General features: G+C 25.3%; 1 protein-coding gene across 1 annotated transcript; it reads right to left on the bottom strand.

Annotated features, from left to right (window-relative positions):
* Positions 1-2,825: 2,825 nt before the first annotated feature.
* Positions 2,826-5,591, bottom strand: LOC107642131 (mediator of RNA polymerase II transcription subunit). Its single transcript, XM_016345441.3, has 5 exons — positions 5,000-5,591; positions 4,736-4,855; positions 3,937-4,004; positions 3,673-3,742; positions 2,826-3,149 (listed from the first exon to the last, which is right to left on the bottom strand). The coding sequence occupies exons 1-5, from the start codon at positions 5,234-5,236 to the stop codon at positions 3,057-3,059; spliced, it is 588 nt and encodes a 195-aa protein (XP_016200927.1). The 5' UTR covers positions 5,237-5,591; the 3' UTR covers positions 2,826-3,056.
* Positions 5,592-18,299: the final 12,708 nt, after the last annotated feature.

The following is an 18,299-nucleotide window of genomic DNA, read 5'->3' as shown; positions in this document are numbered from 1 at the left end:
TATAGAAAAAAAAGACTCATGTAAGGAACTAAAAAGAATAAGCGTATAAATTAAAGCTGCACTTATTATATTCATAAACTAGAGAAAGCATAAATAATAACGAGAAAAATAATGTTTAGGAGATAATAAAAAATAAATTCAAACAGTCTAAAATTATTTTACTTAATATTTATTAATTAATATTAAAATAATTATATAATTTTAGATATAAATAAATATATAATTACGAATATTATTTGTATAAAATTATAAATATTATATTATATAAAGTAATTTTAGATATCGTCTTTTTAGTAAATTACCAAAAATAGAAAAGACATTTAAATAGGTGACTAATTTATTATACTCTTCTTTGGGGAAAAACTGATTCAGAAAGGCACTTTAATAAAATTTTCATTATAATTAAGTTGTTTTTGACTTAAACATCTTAATAACACGTGAACAATGAGTTTCTTACGGGCTGCTATATCAGTATTATTGTTAGTCCAATTAGTGGGATTCATGTAGAAGGAAGCGATCCATCACAAAAATTTTAATTTTGTGATATAGAGAATGATTTTTGTAAATAATGTAAATAATGGACTTTAGAATAATTTACTCAATAAAATAAAAAAATACTTTACTTTCAAATTATCTGTTAAACTTTAACATTAAAATAATTATCTGCACATCTAATGAATTAAACATTCAACCATTGTTAATTGGATATGAATAAATCAAATGATCAAAAGAAATAACTATTCAATTAAAAATAATAAACATAATTATTTACATACTTATTAAATTTAACATTTAATATATCTATTTTTCACATTATTTAGAATTTTTATTGTTTACCTATACTTTTTCCAAAAAAATTTACAGTGCTTCAATCTTATTAGTTATATATTAACTGCCTTTCAATCATGAAACACATTTTTTTATGGAAAAGTATAATGTTTCATAAATGGGAAAGTAGTTTCGTTGAGGTTGCTTCTTTTGCACACATTCCATAGAAAATAAAGTGTACTGAAAACGTGTTACTTATTTTATTATATTTTTGGAATTTAATTTTTATGTAGTAATTAACATTCTAAAAAAGTTTGTTACAGATATTCCATATTTCCATCGTAGATTGTCATATTAATAAAGTAACTAATTTTAAATTTATTATTTAAAAATTTATATAAATATATGAATTTGATTATATAATTGTATAAAACTTTTTATTAATATTTAAAATTAAACTAAAAAAAATTAAAGCGGCGATTAAGTTATTTCTATATGATCTTAAGATTAAAAATTTAGAATTGTGAAATCAATTACTAATATAATTATTAAATTAAATTATTTATATTATATTTTTTATGTGCAATCTTTTTACGAATCTAAATATATTTTAACGCAAGATATTTATGTACTGAATTGGCTCTTATCAAAATTAAACTTAGTTGGACTGGGCTAGTTAATTAATACGGTTTCGTTACGTTACCAACAGCATATCTGCCAACTTCTGCCAACTCTTATTTATAATTGTGTTTCATGAAAGTATGTTCGTAAATGTGTTTAATAAAAATGTCTTTTTTATAGCTGTGTTTAATAGAAGTGTCTTTATAGATATATTTTCTGGATGTGTCTCTTTATATATGTATTTAAAATATATTAATTATTAGACACATCTACAAACACACTTCTATGAAACACAATTATAAATAAGAGTTGGCAGAAATTGGCAAATAATATGTTGGTACCCTATACTTTTCCTAATTAATAAAGTATGTTGAATTATCTTAACAGTGAAATCTTGGTATGTATCGTCTTATATGGGAAAGGGAAAAAAAGTTGTTGTCTACTTCTAATCATTAAAGGGTACATGCATGTGAATACTCATATAAACTCCAAAAACTAAAATCTGATGAGTCATACAATCTAAACTCTTTGTGAACAACTGAAAATAATATAAGTTGATGAGTGAAAGGCTTGCTTCCATCATCAATATCAAGGCATGCCAGAAAATTTATTAAATATAGTTACAAAAGTAGTAAAAGTGCTTAAAGATGATGATCAACTAATAATGTAGGAATCTAGCTATAAATTGAATTCAAGTTAAATTAAGATCAATATTTAATGAGATATAAGCATTATTCCTAGTAATACTAGGAATACTAACAACTACTATGGTACATAGAAGAAAATTAGCATTGTATTTAGATTTTCTTTAGGATGAAAAAAAAAAGGGTGAAACCATTAACCACTTTAAATTTTAATTTGAATTATTAAAGTGTAGTTATTAATCAAAGGGAAAATGACTATTTACATTTACACATTATTTTCTCAATAAAATCTAAGTTCAAGAAAGCTTAACCTACTATTATTAATGATAATGTGGACTTTCAAAGACTTCAAACAATGATAAATCCTTGAATCAAGACTTCAAAGAATGCCCTTGCTGTTAGGTGTAATCGGTTTCTGTTTTCAATTTTATTTTCAAAATTTTCTGATTTTAAGAATTAAAAAAATAATAAAAATAAAATAAATCAATTTTTGTTATTATAATAAATCTTTTTAATTTTTTCATGCTCGTAAATTCTTGCATATTTATTCTTAGTTTCACTTAAAAAATATATAATAAGATCACACTATACTATATCAATTTAAAAAAACCTTAAAAAATTCTTTTTGTTTTTTTTTTTTTTACAAAATCTTAAAAGCAAAAAACAAGGAATATAAAAATAGATCCAAAAACCAAATAATCACACAACCTAATAATGTGGACTTAACAAAAACAAGTACGAATATATATAAGAATAAATTTTCTTTTCATATATAGCTTTGAGAAACTATGCTAATAAAGAAGAAAGTTTGCATTTTCATTCAAAGAGTGAATCTATGTTTCAATACACAAGCTAATAAGGGGTGTATATGATATGATGATAATAATCTCTGGATGAAACTTTCAAACCAAAAACAAATTGGCCTGTTCATCATTATATTATATTGTACCTTTTGCAATTCTAATGTTATGTGATTGAATAAAATAGCACATTACAATTACTAGAACCGCAAGTGGCAGTTGATCAAAGAGATAATCTTAGCTCCAAATCTGGTTCTTGATTGTCACTTGATTCAGAGTTCTGACTGCTTGAACCATCTCTATGCTTTTTTGAGTCCTAATAATTCATTAAAAATAAAAACACAGATTATAGATTAACTTGTTTTATACAGTTACTATAAAAATAATACTTTATATTGAAATTCAACCATGTATTGAATATAAAATAAGTAAAAGAAATTATTTTTTTATCGATCTAATACACTTGTATATGGTCATCTAAAAGAAGAAATAAGACAGAAGAATAATCTTAGTGAATCAAGATTAATGCCCTGTTAAATAAACTAACAATTTTGTTATTTATTATTAGACTAAAAGATATAGTTGATGATAACAAAGGATGCAACTTTATTTCGTTTTAATTTCTAAAAATCATCACTCATTATTACAAAACTGATGGGTTTATCAAATGTGAAGAATGATATAATGATTAAACAAAACCAACAATAATTAAGTGTAACATTTTATTATACTAATAATTAACATCATATCAAAATTAAACTAGTAGAGTATTTGAGTGTCAAATGTACATCTTTTATATAAGTATGGAATATGAGATTCATGTTGAAAAGATTCCTTACATATAGGTTAAGAAAAGGTATAGTAGTAGTGTTGTGCTGAGGCTCCATGATGGCATTTGCATGTTCCCATCTGAATTTAATTATTGGACATACATAATAAGATCATCATCGATCTCATCAAAATTAAAAAAATAAAAAATAAAAAATAAAAATCCAACTTGTATACTTAGAGACATGTTGGTATTTGATTTATGAATGAGAGAAATAATAATAAAGCTAAGGATATGAATATGATCCAATTGTACTGGAATCCTTTTTAAGTACCTTGCTGTATTAGTTGTCTGAGAATCTCCATATCTTATGTTTGTCCTTTCATATTCTTGTAGGCCCATCTGCACTACCAAACAATGTTTTCCAAAGTTTAGGATCCTCCATATATATACATATGCTCATCAATATTATTCATGCCATATATATTTTTCTCTAATAATACTATGTACTTTCATATATGATGAACATTATATTAATGTACATGATATATATATAATCAATTTATATGATTTTTCATCCTACATCACCTAGCTAGGGTTAGCTCTATACATACCCTTTAATTTGTACTTTCAAATTCAATAATTAACCAAACATATATAGATTAGATAGCTAGCTAGCTAGCTAAGTAATTACCAAGGTTCAAAAAATGCTAGGGTTATATATGCTAGAATTATTTTTTTTTTCAATTGGATATATATTATTATCATGTAATCATCATATGATGATTATCAATAAAATCATAAGGGATAGAAAAAACAAAATAAGACTATATATCCTTGATTGATTATTGCTTTTGGGCTTTATTAATTACTATGTTGTGAGTTGTGACAAATCAGAAATGACAATAGTGTAAATAACATACACACATACATGTGGAGCTAGCTAGCTAGCATGTTCACTCATCACAAAAAAAAAAAAAAAGAGAGTAATAATGAGAAATAAAAACAAGTTAAATATATAGTACAAGTTAATTAAGCAATAGTGTAATTTAAATAAAAAGCAAATCTAATTATTGGAATCAATCAATTAGATAAAAGTCAAAATTATTAGACATAAACAAACATACACATACCACAACGTTGGGTTGGAATCCATAGGAGGGTGATGAGTATGATGTAGATGAAGATGAGTAAGAAAATGATGATGATGATGGCACTGATGAGTAGTATGGTGTTTGCACTCTTGGATCTTCCTGCATGTTCATCATAAAATTATTGCCACAAAATATTATAATCCAATTAAATCAAATTAAAAAAAAAAAACCTTTGTTCTATTATATAATAAAATTGAAAATAATAATAATAATAATAAGAATAGTAACAAGAAGAAGTCTTACATTGGTGAAATTAGAGGGGTAATTAGATGGATGATGATGATGAAGAGGAGGGTGATTAGGATTATTGTAAGTAGAAGCAATTTCACCATGTAATCTAATCTTTTCCAATTGAGCAACACCAAGTCCTCTTTGTGGTTGCTTTGGTTGCTTCTCTTGATTGTTCTTCTTCCCTTTTCTTGAAGATCCTCCTCTACTATCATTGTTCATGTTTGGTTCTCCAAAATAGCTGCTTCCCATGCTTCAATCTTATTATGATCCTTAGATTCTTCTTCCTCTTTCCTTAAGAGAGAGAAAAAGAAAGAAGCTTTGCAAATCCCGGAAGAAGTGGTTCTTGTGCTTTGGAGAAAAAAATTAAAGGTGGGAAAATAATAATAATGAGGGATCTCTCTTTCTAAGATGGTGATTCTTGATTTCTTCTTCTTTCTATTGCTATGATGAGAACCCCAGCATCGCTGGATCAAGATTGTGTTTAGATTTCAAACTTATGTTATATATACACCTAGATTCTCTCATCTTTATTCTCTCTCCACCCTCTCTACCCTCTATTATTCTTTTTTTTTTTTTTTATATTAGATCACCTCTATTCTAAGTTATTTAAAAAAAATATTATCAATTACCAATATAATTAGATTATGTGTTTATCAACGTGGTGTGGTTCAGGGTACTTTTTTAAGTTTTATAATAAAATAAAGTTGTGTATTTTAAATTTAATATTTGTTATGTTAAGAGAGACTCTATTGATCCACATATACAACATTAAATATACAAATATGTATGTTAGTATTATTTAGGGTTTTCTAAATTTTATTAAGTCTCTTCTAGAATAATTACTATACTAATGTGTTTTTCACCTTATTTTTATATTTGAAACTTAAATCCTGATTCCTTACATAAAATTGATATTATTATGAGTTGTCCAGTGAAAGAGATTCAAGAACTATACATAAAATTTCAAGTTTAAATTTTGTTATTTTCAATGTAGTAAAAATAATACGGGAGTAGATCCTCTCCAGTGAAAAAAATATTGGATGGTATTCAGTGTTCAATCTAACCATTCATTGATTTCTCTCTTTTATTTATTTTTGGTCCCACTCATCAAATTAAAGGTGAGAGATCATATTGTATTATATATTTATATCAATTGTTAAAAAAACTGGAGAGGATCATTTTCTAAATAATACAAAAAGACTTTTAAAAAAAATTATTGATTTGAATTAATTTTCTTTCAAATTGTTACTATAACCCCTTATATATATACACACACTAGTTTAAAATTATTGGAGATATACGTTTTCTTTTTATTTTTTATTTTTTTGTCAGTTAAAGTTAAAATGTGTGTTTTTGTAGTAATTTTATGTATATACTTTGACATATTTTTTATGATATTTTTTAATTTGATAAATTAAAAATTAATTTATCATAAATTTAAATTTTATTCAATAATTTATTATTAATTAATAAATTATTATATACATAAAACTAGATTTGATACTTGATATGTTAACAAAGATTTAAGTTCTCCTAGTAAGTGATAATTTTTATTACTAGGACCTTTGTCTTCTCACAGAAGTGCAATTCACCTAATACTGCACTCAATAATCATTGGCTGCTTCTATTACTTTAATGCCATAATTTAATTATAATAATGGTTACATTGTTTATTACTTTTGTGCCCATTTGATAACGTGGACTTTGGAGACTATCTCTGAAAGCGATTGTCTCTGATTTAAAATGATAAATAATGTTGTATCTGTGTGCATTTAGTACCCACGCGCCACAAGGTAGGTTGCAATATTATTAACATTGTTTATTTCTACGTTATTTATTTATTTATTGCTTATTATTGAATATTATTTGTATTCTTTAATTAATTATTCATATAGATGTTTGTTCAAACTTTCTTTCTATTAAAAAAATTGATTGGTGTATGCTACGCTATTATTTTATGCCCAGGATGCATGATTATGAGGGTTGCCACTTCTCATCACTCTCAGCAATCAGCATATATAGGCGTTGATTAATTAATTAATTGTATTTGATTCTTCACTATTTGATGTTCTTTTATAAGCTACTTTTGTATAAAGATTATATTGATTACACTGATGATCAAATAAAGTAATTTTAGTTGATAGAGAAATCAGTTTAGCTTATTCGTTTAAGTATTAAAATATTTAAATTTCATCTTTTATATATATATATAGTAACTCATTATTTAATAATAAATATTTAAATAGAATTTAGATTTATAATAAATTTTAGTATATTAAATTATAAAATATTGTAAAAAATAAAAAAAATTAAAAAAATATTTTTATAAAAATATTATATATATACAAAAAAATCAATTAAATAAGTCATTATACGTAACCAACAAATATATAAATATATAAACATATTACTATTAATAGTATAGTTAAAAAAAAAAGTATTTTCACACATCACATCCTTTCGAAAATAGATACAAGAACTTTTTCAACACTATAAGGGAAATACCTGCAAGAGAAAACCAAAATCTCTCAAAACAAAAAATTATCACACCCATAGAAAGGGACGATATAATAAAGATATTCACAAGAGAAATTACGAACATTTCTACCAAAAAAAAAAAAAAAAACAAATTAAGTAAAAGGAAAAATACCTAATCAATTAAAAAATGAAATAAAACATTTTTATTAGTAAAGAAAAATAAGAGAGAGAGAGATTTTAAAAAATAGCAACGGTACATGATTATTAAATATGATTTTTTTAGTAATAATTTATACACATATTGATCATTTATATATATTTTATACATAAGAAATATATAATTTGTATCTATATTTAATAGAATTGTACACACATAAATCAATACAGTTTACATTAATATTTTTTAAAGTTTGCACACATAAATTAGTAAATTTTTTTTTTGAAAACAAAGGAGCTCAACACATTAAAGTGGAGCAACAAAAGTAAACAATCAAAACAGCAACTCCAAAAAAGTAGCACAAAACAAAAGTAAATCCCCGTATCCTCTCCGACAAAGCCATCAACAGCACGAGAAGCAAACACATCTCCACTCGTCACAGTTAAGTATGGTTATATTGATGATTTTTTCTACACCTTTACTTTTATTCTAAAATATCCTCCTACCCCTTTCCAACCACATGTTCCAGACGATCGCACAAAAGCACCACCTCAACCACTGCTTTCGATCCTCTTTTCCCACGCGACTCTTTTCCCATGCACTTCACACATGACTCTTCTCTTCTCTACTGTTTTTTTATTTTTGAGTCTGCACCGCCTCATCTTTGCCTTTTATTTTGTCAACTTCTTCTTTTGTGCGATTTTCTCATTCTGTGCCTGGAGAATTGCCATTATATAATCTTTCTCATTGTACAATATAGCACCTGATTCTATCGCCAGCTTCCAGGTCTTTTTGTTTTTCAATAACTGCTTCTCTAAGCACTGAGTGTAACTATCTCTGTTCTTATTTAGTAGAATTTATTTATTAAAAACAATTTAATATTTATACTGATCAAATAATGACAAAAAAATACTAAAAATTATTGATTTTCAAAAATTTTAAAAAAAAATAGAGAGAGTTACATCTTTTACAAAGTAGATATAATATAACAGTGCTTTTTTACCTAAAAAAAAAAAGATATAAAAATAATTAAAAAGATAGTAAAGGCTTAATTAAGTAGGTTCCACTTTTGCATGTGGTTTCCAAGTTCTCGGTCAATTTGTCTCAGCTGATAGTGTACCTGAATTGAAAAGCCCCAGCTGTAAAATTAAGCACATTATTAAGGTTCTTTTTATTATATATTTATAGTAATATTATTAATCCGAGACCAAATCACGTATAGCATCCATCTCAGATCCCAAAATCTTTTTCAATTTTTCAGTTCTACAAATAATTAATAATTAATCTCTGATTGACTTGTTTCTATAAAATCTAGAAGTCATCAAGATAACAATATATTGCTTAATTACTAGTTAATGAAGAGGGGATTGACCAAGATAGTGGTAGATTGTGATAATTTAATCAAGCAAATATATATATAGAATAATTAAAATAAAAAAGATAAGATTATATTAATTGATTGTTAGGGATAGCAAATAATGATGTAATTGAGCTGTTTCACGCATGGTTTTGTGGGTCATATTTTATGAGTTGTGTGTGTGGTGGAAAGTGAGAATATCCTCCAATTTAATTTGCTAACGAGACATGTGAACCCCCCATGCAAATTACAAGAAACCCCACTAACCCCACCAAAAGTAAGTCATTTGTTGCCTAAACAGATGACAAATTATAAACATAAATGTCAAGAAATATAATATTTTGTTGCTTTACATTATTTGGAGATCTGTTTCGTTTTTTTTTAAAGAGTAAAATGTTATTTTAATCTTAACATTTAGATCAAATTTTAATTTAGTTATTAATATTTTAAATGTTTTATTTTAATTTCAAAAAATTTTAAATAAATTTAATATTATTTCATCGTCAAATTTAACACTAACAATTAATATATTAAAGAGTTAATAATTTGATTAATTTTAGTATGTAAGTAAATTAACCATCAATAATTATTAATTTAAAAATTTGTTCTTTAATTCTCAAGGATTGATACTTAATTGCTAGGATTTGGAATTTTTTTATAAGAAGGAGAATTAAGAAAAAAATATTACAAGAAGATTTTGGTTATATTTTTTAATATATTGAAATAAAATTATATGACTTAACTAATAATATTATTAGTATTTATATCACTCATTTTATTAACTATTTGTGACAAATAAATTTAATAGTAAAATAACATTGAATTTGTTTAAAATTTTTTAAAATAAAAACAAAATATTTAAAATATTAAAAACTATATTAAAATTTAACACAAATATTGAATATCAAAACAATATTTTGTCTTTATCTTATAATAAAGTTAAATAGGTTCAGTACTAATCAATTCATGCATCTTTGTATCTCTATTTAGAAAAATAGGACAAATAAAGATTGAATTTCAAAATTTTAGTTATAAAATAGAAGTTTTTACATCATCATTTCATGATTCTAAAAATCTAAAGTATTAGATGGAGACATATATATAATAAAATATATATATATATATATATATTTACTCATAAAATAAAATACTTGCAGATATTATACACCAAAGATATTTCTACAGTAACAAAAAGCACCCAAAATCACATCATTACAAAATGTTTTTAAGATTTTATTATCACCTATATTAATTATTAGCTCGATCTGTATATATAGTTGGTTTTTATTCTATGTTTAAAAAATCTTTATTTACCTTTTCTATTGTTCTTCTTGTTCTTCTAATATTCTTGGACACTACATATATAGAGTTGTGTGGCTGATGGAATTGCTGACCTAAAAGGCACTACTTATTTATATTAATTAGTTTTGGTTTTCCACTGCTGCCTCCACTTTGAAACTAATAATCAGTTGGTGACTTCAAAATGCAAAAACTTGATTAATTTAAAGTTTAAACTGCACCAATCAATTTAGGGAACAAAAGTAATTGATACATTAAACTATTAAAATATGGAACAAAGTCGAATATCAATCATGTTTGAAAGATAATAAAAAATCAGTTTAAACAATCTAAAATTATTTTATTTAATATTAAGTGGCTGTAAGTGAAGCAATAACAAGAGTATATGAGAGTCTTTATCAATTTTTGGGCACAAAAGAAGGAGAAAAATGTATATAAAATCGCAAAGAGCCGTGAAAGAAAAACGAGAGATTTGGATCAGGTTAAGTGCATACAAGATAAGGATGAAGAAGTGCTGGCTCAAGAGGAGAAGATTAACGAAAGATGGAAGAGCTACTTATACAAATTATTTAATGAAGGACATAAGACTCTTCTGAGCCTTGGTCGGTTATGCACAAGGAAAGAAGATCAAAACTTTGACTATTATCGATGGATTCGAGACTTCAAGGTAAAAGAGGCTCTAAATAAGACCTGATAATATCCCGATTGAGGTTTCTAAGATTCTTGGAGGAAAAAACATCAATGGGTTAACCAAATTTTTAATAAGATTTTAAGGTCAAAGAAGATGTCTGATGAGTGAAAAAAGAGCACATTGGTACCTATCTACAAGAATAAAGGGGATATACAAAGTTGCAAAAACTATAGAGGGATCAAACTCAGAAGCGATACCATGAAGTTATGCGAAAGGGTGATAGAACGGAGGTTGAGAAAAGAGACACAAGTAACAGAGAACCAATTTGGATTTATGCCAGACAAATCCATCATCGAAGCGATATACCTGTTAAAAAGAATGATGGAGAGCTATCGTAGTAATAAAAGGGATCTACATATGCTGTTTATTGATTTGGAAAAAGCATACGATAGGGTGCCAAGGGAGGTCTTATGAAAGATCTTAAAAAATAGGAGAATAAGGATCGCATATATTCGTGCAATTAAAGACATGTATGATAGGGCCACAATTAGTGTGAAGACTCAAGGTGGTGTGATAGAGAAATTTCCTATTGGTATAGGATTATACCAATGATCATCCTTAAATCCATACATTTTTACATTAGTCTTAGAAGTACTCGCAGAGCACATCTAAGAGCCTATGCCATGGTGCATGCTTTTTGTCGATGATATCGTCCTTATAGGAGAGTCAAGGAAAGACTTAAATAAGAAGTTGGACTTATGGAGAGAAGCTCTAGAAGTGTATGGACAGAGCCGTAGCAAGACAGAATATATGGAATGTAAGTTCGGTCTGAGAAGGGAAAATCCTAATATAGAGGTGAGGATTGGAGAAAATATCCTACGAAAAGTTAAAAGTTTTAAGTATCTTGAGTGCATCATACAGGATAATGGAGAGATTAAACATGATGTAAATCATAGGATCCAAGTAGGTTATTCAAAATGACAGAGTACATCTGGTTTTATATGCGACAAAAAAGTGTCTTTAAACCTTAAAGGTAAATTTTATCGCACTGCTATAAGACCGGCTATACTTTATGGTACGGAGTGTTGGGCGGCCAAATGAGAGCACGAACATAAGTTGAGTGTGGCAGAGATGAAGATGTTGGGATAGATGAATGGTCATACACGATTGGATAAAATAAGGAACGAATATATAAGAGAGAGAGTTGGAGTAGCACCCATTGTGGAAAAGATGGTAAAATCGCGTCTCAGGTGGTTTGGACATGTGGAAAAAAGACCGATAGAACATCTAGTCAGGAGGGTAGATGAGATGGAAGATGGATAAAGGATGAAAGGCAGAATAAGACCTAAGAAGACCATCCATGAGATGGTCAAACGAGATCTACATGTAAACGATCTATCTATAGATATGATACATGACAGAGTTTAATGGCGTCATTTGATTCATGTATGTAGCCGACCCCACCTAATAGGATAAGGCAGACTTTATTGTTATTGTTGTTTGTATTAAATAATTATTTATAAAATAATTATATAATTTTAAATATAATAAATATATCATTATAAATATTTTTTTGATGAGCAGAGAAGCATAAAATTATAAATATTATATTATATAAAATAATTTTAAATATTATTTTTCTAACATCACCGTGCTAATATTTTGTTTGTGTGTGAAACATGGCTATAAATTCCAAGCTTTCAATAGTCAATACCAAAAAGAACAGCCAGTAAAAGTCAATAAATAGAAGGCACCATTTTAAATTAATGTATTATATTTTTTATAAATTTAATTTTAATATATTATATATAAAAAATTATTTAATTGTCATTAAAAATAATTTACTCTCATAGAACAATATATGATTGAATAATATTATAAAAATTTTTAATATTAATTATACATCAAAATTAAATTCTTAAACATATGAAAAGAAAGAGGAAAAAAACTAGCATTCCTCTCTCTATTTGTCTTTTTAAATTTCTTTCCACTGAGATACACACATATATATAATATATATATATATATTCAGTCTACTCCGCTATGACATTCTTTATTGGGTAAGCTTATTTAATCATATTGTTAAACATGGTTCATTATTGGTCACTGGAATCAAATTACCATAGGGAATTAATTGCCTTTCAAACCATCACTTATTAAACCATTTATATGTTGCTACTCTGATTTTCTTCCTCAATTTTTTGTTTGGTTAAACCATTGGATTTCTCATATAATGTTAAAAAACCTTAAATGATATAAAAGTATTTGATATAAAGTGGATGTGCATAACTTTATCCTACTAGATTATATATATCAATTAATTAAGTAACAAATTAAATGTAGTACGTATACCTTATTTTTTAATAATAAAAAATATAATAAAATAAATTTGACATAGAATATGCCAATATATTATTATATGTTTATACTTAATTGGAAGTAGACAAAATTATATAAACACTAGATAAAATTTTTATATGTTTTATGTTAGAATTTATTTCATTTTTATATTATTTTTATCTACATATTTACTATTATGTACTCAGTAGATAATTGTTACATTATATTATAAAATTTTATACAATAATTTTATATATTTATCTAGATAATTATATGAGAATTTAGTTACAAATACTAGTAATATTTAGTGGTGATTAAAAAGATACTTAGGTAAAATTATCATAATTCGGTCTTCAAATGCAAAGTATTAAACCACAAAAATTATTATTTATCAATATACGTTTTTTAGAAAATATTAACAATAAAGAATTTGAATAGTGATGAACAATTTATAGAAATTTTATATATCTTAATTGTGTAATAGAAAGAGGGAATTTTGAAACAAGTATATAAAAATTTATTTATGAGGGAATGGTAATAGAAAATAAAGAGCCGCTCTCGAAATAACGAGTCCATAAATAATAAAAAATGATCTTAGATGTTGTGTTAGCTTAAATTAAAGTATGGTTTGGTTTGGAATGAAGAGGTTTATAAATTAAATAAATAATTATATAGTTCCCTTGCCACATGTATACACTAGCTATAGCCCAGTCCAACATGTCTCCCTTAATGTCAATATTATTTGTAAATTGGGTCACTAATTTAAGCTTCATTTTCAGCATCCGAAAAGAAATAAATTTGTCTTTCTGCTGGTGTTCATGTTTTGATAACATTAAATAATAATATTCTTCTAAGTACTATGTGTGAAAACAAATGTAATGATTCTGGGTGTTGAATACATAGTTCTCAGTTGAGATAATAGCATAGAATAAACATAGTCATCCTATTGATGTTGATTAGTTTTGGAAAACGATGGTCATGCTTCCCCATCTCAATTATTGCTTACAATTCAAGGCATTGAATAATGTGAAAAAAAAAAATAGAAAAATAAGTTCTTAAGAGTTAAAAGTTATTAGTTAACCACTATCATGTATGGACACTGATACGGATACAAGACATGATACAACACGAAATACATTGATGTACAAATTTTAAAATATTACATGATATAGGAATACGCATACATATAAAATATAAAGTATTTTTTAGATAAATTATAATAATATTTTGATATTTATTAATATTAAAATATAAATTAAAATTTTTAATTATTTTTAATATCTTATTTTAATTATATCAAGTATTTAAAATATTTTTTTAATAAATAATAATATATACTATATATCTAAATTTATTTTAATAATATATATTAAGAATAAAATTAGACACGCTGACACGTGATAGTATTTAGATGTGTTCAGACGTGTCTAGAAAAGAATTTTTTATTTTTTATTAAAACATACACGGTTAAATACAATAAATATGCGTGTTGAACGAGTATGAATGAATATCGTGTTCAAAATATATTTAATATGTAGACACAACAACTCAGCAAATAAAATATCTGTGGTTCATAGATTAACCAAAATGATCAATTAAAACAAAATGATAGATTAAAACGGACCGATTACATATTAAAGTAAGAACAAAGAAGAAGAGCCATGTAAGTGAATAACTAATTAATAACATGTATTAGATATTTTGAATATGTCTATATTTTAATCCGTTTTGTGTGTAAGACCATGATGCAGGGACTCCAACAAATCGTTTATCCTCATCCTCACTCTACGAAAACCTCAAATATGTAAAATGTCTAAACTACCCTTAATCAATGTAAATTTTTTTCTTCACCAAGAATTTAGCCACCATTGTAGTGCTTTCCCTCCAACCTCTAGCCTTTTCATGGTCGCCACCTCGCCGGTCACCGCTCTGCTTGCATTATTGCTGCCATTGTGTTACATCGTGGGTCTTTTTTTGATACGTACTTCAAATATTCGTAAGACAAAAAGTTCAAATATTATTTAAAAATTATTAGTTTATATTTTTAAAATATTTAATTTAATTTAATATATTTTAATTTAATTTATTTAATTATTAAATTAGGCTTTATATTTGTGAGTTTAGAGTTTTTTATGTTTTAACTTAATATAGAGATTATAAACATTTCATAAACTATTATACTCGTCATATAGATTAGAGAGATTAAAAGAATGTCAAAGCACTTTTTAGTTTCGTGATGAAATCATGGTGTGGATAAGTGAAGTTGAGTGAGTCCCTCTCTTATTGCATCGAGAAATTGGATAGAAGATTGATGAATTCCTTCGATTCAATTTCCAAACTATAGCGTAGACAAATTAAGTTGAAGAGTCACTTTCCTATTATATCAAAAAATTAGTTAAAAAATAGAGTGATTCTCTTTGTATTCAATTTCAACCTATCCTTTTATTTTTTTTCAATTTCAATTCTTATCTTTTTGTTTATCATTAGTTATCATTTTGTATTACCCTTTTTTCGTATCGTTACAAAATTGTTGTTCTTGATTGTACTGAAATGAAATAGGGAATTAAGCAAGAAGGCATCTCCTGTCCCCATCTTGTCCTATTGATATCTCTAGTTATTTATAAATATAATTAATTGTCAATTTTTTATGAACTTATTATTTAAAAAAAAAATTTAAATAATTTTTTTAATATTTAAAAAAATAAGACTTGTTTTATGTTTGAATATAATACTAAAAGATCTTATTTTACCTTTCAATATTTTTATATAATTATAAAAAAATATTTTTTAGGTGATGAAAATGGTTATTTTAAAAAAAGTTGCTCCTTTTTAAAATAATCTTTTTAATGATTTTACCTTTTTATTAAAAATTATTTTTTAAATATATTTAAAATTTGTTTATTAAAAAAATATATTCATATTCCAATAGAATAATGACACCCAAATAAATACTTGATAACTTAAGTTTTATTCTGTGGAAAAAAATTATGATACCTAATTTGTAATATATAATATTATAACACTATATGATTAATTAGTGATAAAGACTAAATATTCTTTTCTTTCAATTTAAGTAAAAATCTTTGGCATATATAATATAAATGAGAAACTGTGTGTCATCCATTGTTTTAATTTTTTTTTTTCTTTACACCATTATCCATGACCATATCCTATATATTAGTCTATTACTATGAATCTTATCAATTTAGTTCAAAAAAATGTGGGGTTGTCTCTTCGATTCTCTCTTTTTTTTTTTTATTTGTCTCTATGACTTTATAAATGCAATGTTGGTATATTATTTTTTTTTAAATATTTAATTTTGATATATTTACAATGTAAAATCTTTTATATAATCGGATAATCACATTCATTCTTTTAAATGATCATTTACATGGTTAATGTGTTTGTTTGAGCGCCATTATTTTGATAAAAAAAAATTATTTTTCAATGAAAAAAGATCTTTTTTTTTATTTTTTAGCGTGTTTGACAAATTTCAAATAGTAAAAGTAAAAGCATTAGAAAAATAAAAAAAACATCCTTTTTAACAAGTTGTAGCTTACATCTTTTTTTAAAAGATCTTTTTTTCTTAAAAAAAGATGTTTTTTATGTAATAAATAAACAAAAAAATACTTTTATATTGTTATATCCAAACATAATTGATAGATAAAAAGATCTTTTTGCATGAGATATCCAAACATAAAATTACTTTTACTTTTCTATAAGATCTTTTAAAAAAAGATAACTCTAAAAAAAGATCTTTTCTTAGAAGCTCACCCAAACAAGCCCAATGTCTATAAAGCACAAATACTTCGTTAAATTATTATATCCGCGTGTTGAACATTTTAGACATGACATTCGTCCGACACGCATGTCTGTTGTGTCCAACCGTGTCTTAATAAAAAATAAAAAAAAATTTTCGAACACGCTAAATACCATTACGTGTCAGCGTGTCTAACCTTATTCTTAACATATACTATTGAAATATATTTAGAAATAGTATATATTATTATTTATTAAAATAAAAAATATCTTAAATACTTTATATAATTAAAATAAGACATTAAAAATAATTAAAAAAATAATTTATATTTTATATTAATAAAATATCAAAATATCATTACGATTTATCTAAAAAATAATTTATATTTTATATATATGTGTGTCCCCGTGTCTTATAAAATTTAAAAATTCATGTGTCGGCGTGTCCCATGTCGTGTCGTATTCCGTATCCGTGTCTGTGTCCATGCATTATAGATTAATATAAAAAATAGTTACTTTTATTGACGTAGTGTTATATAATTGAATGTACATGTAAAATTATTTTATATTGATAATACATTAAAATTAAATTCTTTTTAAAATTCTAACAAGTTCGAATCGAGTTTGTGTCGGTCAATCATCAATTTTTTTGTGACTGAAATAAACTAAACAAAGAAAAACAAAACAAATAAAATAAAGGAACTACTTAAATAGAAGAACAGTCTCGTTTAAGACTACTCTTAAACTCCTCCCAAGATAAAGAAAGTTCTACATAAAAAAGTTATAATTTCATCGTCATTTTTGACATAGTATCTGTCACCGTCTTTGCATTTCTCATAATAAAACGAAAGTCAACACGTCAATTCCAATGCATGATATCTCTTATTAAAAAAATAAATTTATTGACAAAAAGTTATCAATTTTATTGAAAAATAAATACTCAAAACTGAGGTCTTGCTAAATGTGAACAAGCACTAAATCACTCACATTCAATAAAAGAATTTTACGTTATCTATAATATTTTCTGTCAACCATATACTAGCTAATGCTAATGAATAATTAAGTTCCCATAAGTTCATGTAATGTGCATTTCCTTAAGATTTAATATTTTGATTCCATTATATATATTAATTATAAAATGGCTGAAATGAAGTTCTAGCCAATTTTATTTTATTTAAAAAAATAAAAGAATAGATTTTGTATAAAGTTATAAACTCACATCAGGGAGAAAACAGAAATCAAGACACAATCACAATCTCATCATCCATAATAATGATATAATTAAAGTAGG

The sequence above is a fragment of the Arachis ipaensis genome, chromosome B5, assembly GCF_059453495.1.
Source record: "Arachis ipaensis isolate K30076 ecotype BB chromosome B5, ASM5945349v1, whole genome shotgun sequence".
In the NCBI taxonomy this organism is placed as follows: domain Eukaryota; kingdom Viridiplantae; phylum Streptophyta; class Magnoliopsida; order Fabales; family Fabaceae; genus Arachis; species Arachis ipaensis.
This window is presented reverse-complemented; position numbering and strand designations above follow the sequence as displayed.

What these genes read in the sequence shown, in the direction of transcription:
- LOC107642131 (XM_016345441.3), bottom strand. Translation starts at nt 5,236, where the DNA reads ATGGGAAGCAGCTATTTTGGAGAACCAAACATGAACAATGATAGTAGA. An exon ending in ACCCCTCTAATTTCACCAAT is followed by an intron (nt 4,856 to 4,999) that starts GTAAGACTTCTT and finishes ATGAACATGCAG; the next exon opens with GAAGATCCAAGAGTGCAAAC. An exon ending in CAGACAACTAATACAGCAAG is followed by an intron (nt 3,743 to 3,936) that starts GTACTTAAAAAG and finishes AATTAAATTCAG; the next exon opens with ATGGGAACATGCAAATGCCA.